Consider the following 13846-nt stretch of genomic DNA (forward strand, 5'->3'; position numbering starts at 1 on the left):
TGCTTTTCCCACATGTCCAGACTTCATTAGGAGACACTCTGGATCAACCTCAGTTGGGGAATGTGGATATCACTGTAGGGATATCATAGTGATATGATAAGCTGAAAAAATAAGGAAAAGTGTAAAAGCAGAAATCTTTTTTTTTTTTTCTTTTTGATGCTCATTGAAATCTTCTGTTAAATGTACTCCTGAAACCTCTCCAATTAGCCACACAAGAATTGAAGAGCTGAAGAAAATTATGGAAAGAGACATGGCCCCTTAGGGGAGTTTGCATTTAATTTCCGCTCGGGTGTTTTTTGCTGCTGAGCCCATGAACCTCCAATGCTGGGAGGAGACTGAGCAAACCTCTTAAGAAGTTAAAGCTGGAAGGCAAGTTTACAAGTTTCTTGGAGTGTTAGTGGGTCCCAGTGCAGGTCATTACCAAGAAGGCCTCCCCAGGGGCTGATTAGAGCACAAAGTTGGAGGCCCTGATTGCAGATAGGCAAAGGCAATGTGCAGGTGGCTCTGCTGCCAAGTCAAGCTTGATGTGTGTAATCAAGCAGAATGACCAAGCCCTACAGCCAACCCTGGGGTAGGGCGATCCTTTGCCTCACATGTTGCTCAGGGCGCTTCCTAGGGGCAGTGTCCATGGATGCCAGCCATCCAGTCCCATAGACTTCAAGGGATTGAGTTCTAGAGACTTCGGCACTGTGGGTTGGTTTTCTCCTCAAGAGTCCTGACTCTAGGCACAACAGCTCAGGAAAACCTGTGGGTGAAGGCTGAAGCCAGAAGGACTTGGCTTCCCCAGAACTAGCTACATCCCCTTTAACTAGAATCCCTGCCCCATTCTGCAGTGAGCCCACATTTCCTTGTTCATTCTTTTCCTGTCACTGAAGCAGTAGCAGCTCTTCTTCCTGTCCTTCACATCCCCTGCAAGTGTCTCTGTCCAGGGGAGCTTTGGCTTCCTGAACACCATCCCTGCTTTGCTGGACAACGTTTCTAAATTCCTCTTTTGCAGCCTCTGCCTTCTTCCCCTTTCCCTGTGCTGCCTTATTGCCCTGGATCTCACCTGTGAGCTCCCTGTTCAGCAAGCTGGGCTCCAGAGATGGCTACTAATTTTACAAACTGTTTGTATGGAGCATTCTTGTGCCTGATGGGTGCTTAATGACCTGCTGGCTTTCCTGAGCTCCTCTGCCCTCCAGAGCTGCCTCCCTTGGTCGATTCCATGAAAGAGCTCCATACATCCAAGCTGCCCCCCCTCATCTTCCCTTGTGGTCTCTCCTGAAGAACTTGCACCCTGCCATTGAAGAACTCCAGTCATGCAGCTGATCCCACCACATCTCAGCTATTCCAATCATGTGGCACTCCTGTGACAGCTTGTGCATCTCCATTTGCTCCTGCCTGCACCCCAGGCTGCATGTGTTTGCATATATTTGGGCTTCAGCACCTCAGTTATGGCGCCAACCAAAGATATGTCACAACGAAACATGTTTCCAAGGACCTCATGTATGCAAAGGCTTTAACTGCAAGTGGTGACATGCTGGCATGGATAGCAGGTGGCTGATGGCGAAAGGAGTTTCCCACTAAGAGAGCAAAGCCTGCAGTGCCCAAGGCCAGGGAGAAACAGAGCTGGGCTGTGCAGGAATGGGAGGAGAGGGGTTGGCTGCCTGAGCTGACTCTGCAGCACCTTGGGGCCTGTGACAGGCTTGAAGCAATCTCCAGGAAGGACAAGGTGCCACTGAGGAAGTCCCTGGGCCTGGACAGTGTGTGATCCAGCCACCCTGAGGTCCTCATTAACACGGTCCATGGTCATATCATCTGGCGGAGTGAAAAGACTTTTGGGAGGAGGAGAGCTAGAAGGGTTTGAGAGGGTAGAGACTAGAGCAGAGACCTTGGTGAGATGTGCTTCCCATTTATGCAGTGGAAAGTAGAGACTGTGCCCAAAGGCAGTGTTGGGATTCCTTTGTTTGGGCACAGGCAGGAAACCCGAGATGCCCTGGGACACTGGCCCAGCAACCACTCTGAAGGGACATGGTTTTCCTGAATGTGCCATGCTGTATGCGCTAGAGACATGTAGTTGTGCTGGACACCCCAGGCACCTGAAATGGCCCTGCCAGCCTATTTCTGTGTCATTAAATCAAGTGTCTGCACTGAACTGCACTAGCTGCTTGTAACATTGGAATCTGCTTGTCTCTCAGCTTCATAGTGAGTGGGACTGTGAGCATCTGGGGTCATTTCAGAGGGCCAAGGAAATTCCCCACCTGGTCCCCATCTGATGCTCCAGAAGGATGTGGGTCTCATAGCTGCTCCATCAGAGCAAGCAGACACTGGCACATGCCTGGGACCACCTCTGTCCCTTCAGCTGTCACCAGGTGTTTGTGTGTGAGCAACTGACTCCCACCCTCCATTTCCAGTGAGTGCAAAGAGAGCGTAGAGAAGGAGCTCCCATGCAGACACCTCTGTTGTGCTCACATCAGCCTGGGCAAGGGGAATCTCACCTTCTCTGTGCTTGTGGAGTTCATGGGAGGGAGCGGCATCCCAATCCAGAACAGTGGCTTCTAAAAGGGCATGTGATACTGTCCTGATCCAATATCGGGGGGGGGGGGGGTTTCGTTACGATCCCAAGGACGAGATTAAGATGCTAAAACCGGTCAAATATCGTACAACCTTTTAAATTTATTTTCCACGGAGTGGGGAGAAAAGGTGGGGAAAGGCAAAGGGGAGGAGAGAGAGAAAGAGAGAGAGAGAAAAGGGGGAGAGAGAAAGAGATATCACCACCCGTGGATCCAGCGGCGTCCCGTTGGTCCTCTTCACCCTGGGTGTAAATTTTAGCGATGCGCGTGCAGTAATTACAACTCGAGCAGGGTCCGACCCTAGGTTCCCGCTGAAAAGTTTGGAGCCAAATCAAGGCAAATTAAATAAATAAATTGTAATGACACACGTGCAGTAGTTACAGCTCGAGTTGGGTGCCTCCGAAGAGGGACCCCGAACAAAGAAATCCCTGGGCAATTATAGCTTTTTCAAATTAAGTTTCCCACCCCTCACGTGGTAGTTCAGACCAATAGTAATTTTTGGGTCTGGGGTCTCCTGCTCCCTATTGGGTCTCCTCGTTGTTCCTAGGCAGGCTGCTTTTCTTCCTTATCTTTACTGTTGCGGTTTCTGCTGACAAATGTGTTGATTCCTCGGGTTCTGCCCTTCTTTCTCAGGGCCCTGACAAACAGGTGTTGTTCCAGCAATTAGCACTGCCCCAGCAGTGACAATAGGTGTTATCTTCCAAGGTCCTGACGAGGAGGATATAATCCAGACCCCCCCAAATTAACACTGTTTCAGCAGTGAGGGGAGGCTTTGTTTCCCAGGGTCCTGGCGCCCAAGCAGGCCTTATTTCAAAGCCTTGACATCCTCCCTCCTGCAGTGTGACGCATAGGAATGCAAACTGCTTGCAACTCCCTTATCTTTCCAGTCTGCACCAGCTCTGGGGCCCTTTCTCACTGAACTAGGGAGTGCGGCTAAGCAAGTTTTATAAAAGTTGTGCTAAGCGGCAGTAATTTGCAGTCCAGGTCCCAAAGTCTCTGTCCGATCGTGCCCTGGTTCGGCGCAGGCTCGGTGTGTCCCGCATGGTCGCAGGGAGACCGTTTCAGGGGTCGCAGCAGCTCAGTCCTGTTTCTGCTGGGAACAGATGGCTTGTTTGGGGTTATGGTTTGCTTGCACCTTGTGTACCAAGAAATGTTTAAGGCAAAAGTTCACTCATCTGCCCGCCACACCCTGGCAGTGCCAGCCCCACCTCAGCCTGCTCCTGAAAGGCTCCAGTGCAGCCCTGGAGGGAGCTGGAGCTGCCTTGAGCCCCAGGGCAGTCTGGCGGCAGGAGGGTTTGACATGGGCACAGCAGCAGCGGTGCTGGGAGCAGGGGAAAAGAAAGGATATTGTGGCAAAGAAAGACCCCTGCCCTTCGTTGCATGGCTGGGGCACTGGATGGGTGATGCCTTTGTGGCCGGTCAGGCTCCAGGTTCGTGGTGGATGCCAGCTCGAGGGTAGGAGCACCAGCATCTTCATGGGAGCCGTGACTGTGAGGAAGGCAAGTGGGCAGACCCAGGCCCAGGCAACTGCAAAGGCCAGGGATGGAAAAGGCAGCATGGAGCTGGTGAAGGACCTCCCTCCCCTCCCATGTGGAAGAGAGTCCCCAGGCAATGCTGGACTTCACTTTGGCCGATGGGAGGGGAGCACAGGGAGAGTGGAAGAGGCAGATGGAGCCTCTCGAGGTGCGTGAGTTTTCCAAAGCCCAGGGCTGAGCAAGGGACTTTTGGCTCTTCCCCCTGACACTCTCCCAGCCGAGCTTGTTCTGCTCTGCCCCAGGGGCTCTCCTCCCCCTGCCAGCTGTGCCAGAGCAGAGGCCGAGGAGCAAGAATTCATGGAATCTCAGAGTTTTGGTGGGAAGGGACCTCTGGAGATCTGCAGTCCAGCCTCCCACGCAAAGCAGGGCTGGTTGGCGCCCTCCAGTCTTGTCTGGCCGTTGCTGGACTGTGCCTGATGCTGGTTACCATCCCCAAACCTGCTCTGCTCCTCTTGTCCAGGCACTGTGGGATGGCACCTCTCATCAGTGGGACCCTGCCCTGCCTGCCTGCCTTGCCGGCACCCTCAGCTCTTGGCTTCCCTCATCTTTTGTATTTACAGCCTTCTTTGGGATCTCCTTGGATCCCAGCTTCCCTTGCCAAGGCTTTCTTCACTGTAGGCAAAGGCAGGTCCAAGGCCGAGAGGGGGATTCAGGTCAGCAGGACGGGGACAGGGTCAGGTTAAGACCCAAGAAGCACAGGGCCAGGAACAGGCATGTCTACAGCATCACTCAGGCCAGGCCCAAGGACAAGGGCAGCAGCTCCCTGGCAAGGACACAAGGCCTCGCAGCGAGGCTGGTCACTCTCTGTCTCCCCTGCTCTTGTGCCCAGCAGATCCCCCTCCCTGTCTGCCTGCAGCCCCTCCATGCCCACCCCGCTGCCCAGCACAGCACCAGAGCCTTGGCCGTGCAGCCCCTCCAGCAGCTCCTGCTGCCCCAGGGACAGAGCAGCCTGCCCTGAGCTGGTGACCAGAGAAACCTGCTTCTCCTCATTTCCTCTCTCTGAATGCTGCCCTGCTCTTCTCCTGGGACATCCCTGCTCCCCAGAGAGCCTTTCCCCAGGTCAGTGTGTCCGTGCTGGCCTGGCTGTTCCTGCACCCCTGCCCTGTGCTCCCTGCAGGGCCCCAGGCTGGTGGTGCTGCTCTGCAGAGCGAGCAGCTGTGAGGCTATGGGGTTATTCCACACTGGCTGTGCTGGTCGGGGTGGGAAGCAGACCCAGCTGGGGAGGGACCAGTGATACTACTGACACAGGACTCTGCTCATGGACAGTGCTCAGGGTGACCCCAGGACATTTGCAATGGCAGGAGATGTGTTTGGGTGGGCACCAGCTCCAGCCTGTGGTGTTTCACTGAGGGTGCAGGAATCACTCTCCAGGGCCCCTTCCCTGCACCTCCTGGGTCCCCACTGCCTCCCTGAGGATTGCAGAGTCCTTGTTGCCCCATGCATCCCTGGATTTAGTGCTCTACCTTCTGGTTACTGCACCATGGACCATCCCTCACTTTGTGAGGCTCCACTCCCTGCCCACCCCAGGCACACGCTGTCCCTGGAGATCCCCTGAGCTCTCCTGGGGGATCAGATTCCCCTCCAGAAGGAAGGGCATCTCCCATGTGCACTGTCACCTGTGGGACAGCCCCAGGCAGGCAATTCAGAGACCATTCCCCATCTCCACTGCTCACTGACAGATGAACCCTGAATCCAGGCCTCAGTCCCTAATGGACCAGCCGGGGACTCTGAGCCTGTGGAGTTCACAAGCAGAGCAGCAGGCCCTTTTGTGGTGCAATCCCTTGGGCATATTTTTGACTCCATCTTCTGAAGAAAGGCCAGACTTCAGGCACGTCACAGGGGAGATCCCCTTTTATTATACGAAATGTTATTTTGGAATCCAGGTCTGGCATAAGGGTGCCCAGGGTCTGGTGCTGCCTGAGCTCACAGAAATGCACACGGAAGCACCACGTCACCAGAGCACTGAGGCCAGATGCACACATGAGAGCACAGGGTGGAAATGAGAAGAAACCTTGAAAAGAGGAAGTCCTGCTGCTGCTGGTGGATGTGTCTCCCAGAAAGCTGCAGCGCCCACTGGAAGGCTGCAGCCAGGAAATGCCTGCTGTGGCAGTGGGGGGACAGTCCTGAGGAGCAGAGGGTCTGTCCCTACAAGCTGCATCTAGACTCTCCTGCCCTCCCCTCCCACTCTGCTGTGAACGTTGGAGCACTGGAGAGGGAAGGGACGAGGCCACGGTGACAGATGGCTGCCACCCTCACAGGAGAGGGGTGTGAGATCACACCCTGAGTGTCGCCAGGGGAGCTGAGCTCTCCTAAAGGACACAGGACCCATGGTCTCATCCAATCTATACTTGTCCGAGCCTGACTGTCCCCTTGAGGTCCTTTGCTGTCAGGACCAAAAGAGACACTGCAAAGGCAAATTCTCCCCATTGCCCTGAGGACATCTGAGGGAGCTCAGACTAGGAACCTCTGAGGTTCCTCCATCTCTGCTGATGAAGGGAGAAGCATGGCTTGCTGCTTCAGCGTGGTCTCTGGGTGAGATTCAAATGAGAGATTCCTGAGGATAAGTGGTAGGAACCAAAACATTTTTTTTCTTTTTACAAGAATGTACCAGAGAAAAATAAGAAAAAAAAAAAAAAAGAATAACAGAGCTTTGCTGCCAAAATCACTCTGAATGATGAGCAAACACACATGGGGTGGTTATTGGTATTGACATCGTACCCATTGAACCAGTTTCTTCAGGGCATCCTTGATCTCCTTGTTCCTCATGCTGTAGATGAGGGGGTTCAGTGTTGGAGGCACCACCGAGTACAGAACAGCCACCACTAGGTCCAGAGATGGGGAGGAGAGGGAGGGGGGCTTCAGGTAGGCAAACAATGAGGTGCTGACAAACAGGGAGACCACGGCCAGGTGCGGGAGGCACATGGAAAAGGCTTTGTGCCGGCCCTGCTCAGAGGGGATCCTCAGCACAGCAGTGAAGATCTGCACGTAGGACAGCACAATGAAAATGAAACATCCAAAGGCTAAACAGGCACTAACCACAAGAAGCCCCACTTCCCTGAGGAGGGCATCCGAGCAGGAGAGCTTGAGGATCTGGGGGATTTCACAGAAGAACTGCTCCACTGTGTTGCCTTGGCAGAGTGGTATTGAAAATGTGTGAGCAGTGTGCAGGAGAGCATTGAGAAAACCACTTGTCCAGGCAGCTGCTGCCATTTTGACACAAGCTCTGCTGCCCAGGAGGGTCCCGTAGTGCAGGGGTCTGCAGATGGCAATGTAGCGGTCATAGGCCATGACTGTGAGAAGGGAATACTCAGCTGAAATGAAAATGGCAAAACCAAAGACCTGGGCAGCACATCCTGCGTAGGAAATGGCCCTGGTGTCCCACAGGGAATTGGCCATGGATTTGGGGACAGTGGTGGAGATGGAGCCAAGGTCGAGGAAGGAGAGGTTGAGGAGGAAGAAGTACATGGGGGTGTGGAGGCGGTGGTCACAGGCTACAGCTGTGATGATGAGGCCGTTGCCCAGGAGGGCAGCCAGGTAGATGCCCAGGAAGATCAAGAAGTGCAAGAGCTGCAGCTCCCGTGTGTCTGCAAATGCCAGGAGGAGGAACTCATTGAGGGAGCTGCTGTTGGACATTTTGCTCCCTCCAGGCATGTGGGACTGTTAAAGGAAGAAAAGACAGTGACAAGTCAGGAGAGACTTCTCCATTCAAATCTCTTTCCCTTTCTCACAGACACCCCCAACACATGCACAGTCACACACACCCACATACACACAAATATTGCTTTTCTCCTCGGCAGGACCTTGGTTCAGCTCCCTGTCTGGAGATCCAGTTTGGGCTGGCTGAATGTGCCATGGGGGGTCAGTCCTGCTGTAATGTACAAAGTCTGTTTAACATCTTCACATCCAGTTCTGAGGCATTTTGATCACGAAAGCAACAGTTTCACTTTGGCAGGGGTGGAGGGGGGAGGCTTGTCTGCTTGTTTGTCTGCTCTGCACAGTGGGAATATGCAACCTCTCCACTGCTCTCAGTGTGAAGACTAGTGAGGCCTGAGAGGCAAAAGCTCTCCCTGTGCCCTAGGACAGAGACAACACACTGGTCTCCGCATCACTCCCATTCCCAGATGCCTTGGGTGTGCACCTGTCTCAGTAGACAATCTCAGCCACAAGTTACTCTTAAAGGAAACTGGCCTGTACTGACAGTGGTGTCCACTTGCAAAGCACAGATCTCCAAACCCACCTCCCTTTCTCAGCTCAGATATTCCGAGAGTGATGGAGAGGGTGTGACATAGCACATGGCTCCGATGATCAGAATAAGGACTCTGATGCAGCTCTGACACTGAGGGAGCTCTCAGCACTCATTTTGTAGCCAAAAACACACAGTGCTTGTTTCAGCTGCCCACATACAGCCACCCGCAGCAGCATTTCCATTTCCTTAGCACCTCTGTGGCTTCTGCATGGGACATTCAGCTGTCACACATGTCCTACAGCAGAGCTGTGCCCTTCTGGAGGGCAGCGCACAGCCTGGCAGCACACCCCATGGAGCATCAAGTGTCTTAAAGGCGGGATCTCCTGAAGGACAGTCATCTCATTCCCCATTCCTCTGCTGGGTGAGAGAGGAAAGATGACGGGGGCTGGCTCATGGGAAAGCATCTGCCCTGCAGGGGCTGGCAGAGAACTTCCTGCACCCCAACCTCACATGAGGTGTCTGGTAGCAGTTTCCTCTCCCTCTCTGACCATCTCTCCGCTGCTAGGAGATGTCCTTGCTGGGAGCTGTTCCTTTGTCCCAACACAGACCCCATCCCACCCACTGTGATCTCAGCTGTGCCCTACAGAAACCTCCAAGCAGCAGGAGACTGCCCAGGGGCATATCTCTGTTTGCAGGTGTTAAAGAGCAGAGCTGAAAATCTCCAATGAGACTGGCAAGGTGATGTTGGTGCTGTCTGTAGGTTGAGGAGTGGTGAAGGCACCTGCAAACCTTTCCCTCCTTCAGCGTGGTGGTTAAGAAGCTTAGCCCCTTGTTTAACGCTGACTGCTGCATTTCCATTCCCACCATGTAGAGACAAGTCCTATGGAAAACTCCACTCTCAAAATGTCCTCATGGTGAGCGGGAGCTGTGAGCAGCCCTGACCCATGCAGCACCATCTCAGTAGGAGGATGAACCTGCCCTACCAGGGGTCCCCCCTCTCACCCAGAGCTTCTCCCCACAGCACCATGGGGAGTGCGTGCTGACCTCACAGGCAGCAGAAGCACTGCCCTGAACACACAGCACCATGCGGTGCAGGGGCACTGCTCTGAATTACAGCCCTGCACAGACCTAGGTGCATTCTCTGGCTTCACATCCCTGCAGCCATCCCTGGGAGAAGGGAGCCAGATGCCCTGTCCCAGTGATGGTGTGGCAGGGAATCCCTGCTCTTAAGCATCTCCTCGTCCTCTGCAAAGGAGAAGCCAGCAGAGTGATCCTTTAAAACCCTATCAGTCACGGGAAGGGCTGCATTCAGAAGACCTTTCCAGGAACTGCAGTAGTCTTGCTCTACAGACAGAGACTTACTGTACAAAGATCTGCGAAGATTCCTCCCACAGTGAGCTCTCCTCTGGCCTCCCACTCCACACTGCCTTGCACTTCTCTCTGCCTTCTCTCATCTCATGTCAGCAGCAGCAGGCAGTGCCCGCAGCCCTGCTGCTCTTGGCAGAGGAGCTGCTCCTGCACACAGCTGTGTCTGGGCAGTGCTGCCAGGTTGCCATGAGCTCCCTCCATCCCAGGAGCCTGGCCAATATTAGGAGCAAAGGCCCAGCTGAAGGCATGAATTTCTCTGTCCCTCGTGCTCCCTCCTCCTGGGAAATGTTCACTGGAATAAACTAAAATAATCACCTATTGTCTTTTTCTAAAGAGTGGAGCGAGACAGATTGCAACATTGCAATTTCTTTCATCAGAGGGTGGTTATCTATGAGAGGTGGAAATGTCCCATTCTGGAAGGCCCTATTCCCATCTCATAACTAGGCAGGACACCTAGATGGGGACAAGAAGGGAGCTCATGGACACATGGTTCGGTTTTTCATTCATATGAATCAATCTGGGCATTCATGCCTGTTGAAAAGCCCCCAGGCTAGAGTGGGACTCAGATCCCTCCCATGAACTCCACAAACACACAGGAGTGAGATCCTCTTCCCAAGTTGAAGTGTGCACAACAGAGGGGTCTGCACGTGAGCTCCTTGTCTCCACTCCCATTGCAATCACTGGAGATGGAGGGTGGGAGTCAGTTAGCTGGTGACACCTGGTGACATTTGAAGAGAAAGAGGTGGTCCAAGGCATGTGCAGTGTCTGCTTGCTCTGATGGAGCAGCTGGGAGTCCTGCATCCTTCTGGAGCATCGGGTGGGGGCCAGGTGGGGAATTTCCTTGGCCATCTGAAATGACCCCAGATGCCTCCTACAACTAGAGCCCCACTCACTAGGAAGCTGAGACACAAGCAGATTCCAATGTTACAAGCAGCTAATGTAATTCAGTGCAGACAATTTAATGACATAGAAAGAGGCCTGCAGGGCCATGTCGGATGCCTGAGGAGTCCAGCACAACCACACGTCTCTAGCACATACAGCATGGCACATTCAGGAAAACCATGTGCCTTTGGAGTCGCTGCTGGGCAAGTGCCCCAGAGCATCTTGGGTTTCCTACCTGTGCCCGAATAAATGAATCCTACCTCTGCCTTCAGGCACAGTCTCTACTGTCTGCATGTGCTTCATATATGGGAGAGGCACATCACACCAAGGTCCCCACTCTAGTCTCTGCACTCTCAAACCCTTCTAGCTGTCCTCCCCTGAACCTCCTCTCACTCTGCCAGATGATATGAGCAGGGACTGGGCTAATGATGATCTCAGGGTGGCTGGATCACAGGCTATACATGTCCAGGGACTTCAGTGGCACCTTGTCCTGCCTGGAGACTGGTTCGAGAAGTCTGTCAGAGGCCGAACAGTGCTGCCAAATCAGCTCAAGCAGCCAACCCCTCTCCTGGCATTCCTGCACAGCCCAGCTCTGTTTCTCCCTGGCCTTGGGCACTGCAGGGTTTGCTCTCTTAGTGGCAACCTCCTTTCACCATTGCATTGCTACCTGCTATCTATGCCAGCACGTCACCACTTGCAATCAAAGCCTTGGCATACTTAAGGTCCTCAGTAACACGCTTCCCTGTGACAAATCTTCAGTCGGCACCACAGCTGAGGTGCTGAAGCCAACATATATGCAAAGATATGCAGCCTGGGGTGCAGGCAGGAGCCAATGGAGGTGCACAAGTTGTCACAGGAGTGCCACATGGTTGGAGTAGCTGAGATGTGGTGGGATCACTCGCATGACTGGAGTCCTTCAATGGCAGGGTGCAAGTTCCTCAGGAGAGACCACCAGGGAAGATGAGGAGGGACATGCCCTGTGTGTGAAGGGCTAGCTTGGATGTATGCAGCTCTTCCATAGCATGGACAAGGGAGGCAGCTCTGGAGGGCAGAGTTGCTCAGGAAAGCCAGCAGGTCATTAAGCACCTGTCAAACACCAGAATGCTCCATAGGAACACTTCGTAAAATCAGTAGACATCTCTGGACCCCAGCATGGCTTAACAGGGAGCTCACACGTGACCTCCAGGGCAATAAGGCAGCACATGGAAAGGGGAAGAAGGGAGAGGCTGCAAAGGAGGAGTTTAGAAATATTGTCCAGCAAAGCAGGGATGATGTTAAGGAAGCCAAAGCTCCTCTGGGATAGAGACACTTGCAGGGGATGTGAAGGACAGGAAGAAGAGCTGCTACTGCTTCAGTGACAGGAAAACAATCAACAAGGCAATGTGGGCTCACTGCAGAATGGGGCAGGGATTCTAGCAAAAGTGGATGTAGATAGCTCTGGGGAAGTCAAGTCCTTCCTGTCTTCAGCCTTCACCAACAAGCTCTCCTGAGCTGTTGTGCCTGGAGTCAGGAGTCCTGAGGAGAAAACCAACCCACAGTGCCCAAGTCTCTAGAACTCAACCCATAGAAGTCTATGGGATTGGATGGCTGGCATCCATGCACATGGAGAGAGCTGGCTGCTATGACAGCAAGGCTGCTCTCTGTCATCTTTGAAAGGTTGTGGAGATCAGGAGAGAGCCCAACGAGCAGAAGAAGGAATATGCTGTGCCCATCTTCGAAAACAGCCACAAGGACAAACCAGGGAGGTGCAGGCCATTCACACTCACTCTGGCGTGGCATGTGTCAGGGACCCAGTCCTCTCCAATCCCATTTCTGGGCACATGAAGAAGGTGCCTGGGAACAGTTAGCATGGATTTCCTGAAGGTAAATCATTCCTGACCCACCTGATTGCCTTCTGCGATAAAAGACCTGCGCTTGTGGAGGAGAGGAGTGTAGCGGATGTGCGGTAGACATCCAGATGGCCAAAATGCTGGTTGGATGATTGAGCTCAGAGGGTTTTTATGAATGGGTCATGCTTTACTGGGAAGTCAGGTAAAGGTGGGGTATGCAGGGGTACACCCCACATCCTGTCCTGTTTGAAAGGCTCATCAGCACAGAAGAACAACACATTCATCAGGACAGGCTGAGACCTGAGTGGCAGAGGAGTGACCCCGAGGACAAGGCCATGGACGTTACGAGCAATGCCAAACGAGCCTGTGGTGCGTGCTCACCACAAATGAAGCCAGCTGCATACAGGACTGCATTAGGAAGAGCACGGCCACCCAGGCAAGGGCACTTCTTATCCCCCTCAACTCAGCACTGCTGTGGCCATATCTGGAACAGTGTGTCCCAGCGTGGGCTGCCCAGTGCTGGAGGAATGGGGAGCAACTGGAGAGGGTCTGGAGGAGGTCTGCCAAGATGGGGTTGTGCGCATGAAGCACATGGCCTGTATGGACATTTTGAGGGACCTGGGGTGCTTTAGCCTGCTGAAGGGGAGGCTAAGAACAATAGAGTTGTTGCCTGTGACTGCCTGTGACAGGGTGGGTTCAGAGATGGTGGAGCTTTTCTTGGTAGTGGGAAGCAGCATGAGAAGGGGAAAGAGCCACAAACTGCATCTTGATGGGTTCAGACTGCACTTCAGGTAACAAGAATGTCACTCGTAGGGTAGTGCTGTGGTGCAACAGGACACCCAGAGGGACTCCGTGATCAGCCCCTGGCTTTGTGTTTCAAGGAGCAGCCAGCAAGGACAGAGGGATGTCAGCAAAGGTGAGGAGATGCTGCAGTGAGAGCGAGGTGGGGATGCAGGTTGGGTGTCTACAGGCTGCAGGGAAACAGGTGCTGCTTTGGAATAGCGTAGGCAAGCCTGTGGTGGAGATAGAGGGCAATGCCAAGACTGAAAGCCTCCAACAGAACTGAGGTCTTTGTCCCCTTTGCTATGGCTAGTGTTTCTGCCACAGAGGCCTATGAGAAGATGATGTTTCCTTACAGCACTGTGGCCTTGCTGCCTCCTCACCTCCACAGGGCACAGGAGGTGCCGTACCGCTGTTCTGCACCAGGCATTGCACACACACACCACCCTGACACTAGCCCCAAGAAGAATCCTTAGCAAAGGATCACCCTACCCCGGGGCTGGCTGTCAGGCTCAGCCACTCTGTTTGTAAAAAAAATCAAGGTTGACTTGGCATCAGAGCCACCTGCACATTGCCTTTGCCTACCTGCAATCAGGGCCTCCAACTTTGTGCTCTAATCAGCCCCTGGGGAGGCTTTCTTGGTAATAGCCCTCAGTTGGACCCATTAACACTCCAAGAAACTTGGAAACTTGGCTTCTGACTTCAACTTCTTGA

At 53.5% G+C, this 13846-nt stretch overlaps 1 protein-coding gene across 1 annotated transcript; it reads right to left on the bottom strand.

The window, feature by feature from the left end:
• Positions 1-6784: 6784 nt before the first annotated feature.
• Positions 6785-7720, bottom strand: LOC135324026 (olfactory receptor 14A16-like). The gene has a single exon (XM_064499460.1). It carries the CDS (start codon positions 7718-7720, stop codon positions 6785-6787), a length of 936 nt encoding a protein of 311 aa, XP_064355530.1.
• Between the last annotated feature and the right edge of the window lie 6126 nt (positions 7721-13846).

Source organism: Dromaius novaehollandiae, chromosome 30, assembly GCF_036370855.1.
Source record: "Dromaius novaehollandiae isolate bDroNov1 chromosome 30, bDroNov1.hap1, whole genome shotgun sequence".
NCBI classification, from domain to species: domain Eukaryota; kingdom Metazoa; phylum Chordata; class Aves; order Casuariiformes; family Dromaiidae; genus Dromaius; species Dromaius novaehollandiae.

What these genes read in the sequence shown, in the direction of transcription:
- LOC135324026 (XM_064499460.1), bottom strand. Translation starts at nt 7,720, where the DNA reads ATGTCCAACAGCAGCTCCCTCAATGAGTTCCTCCTCCTGGCATTTGCA.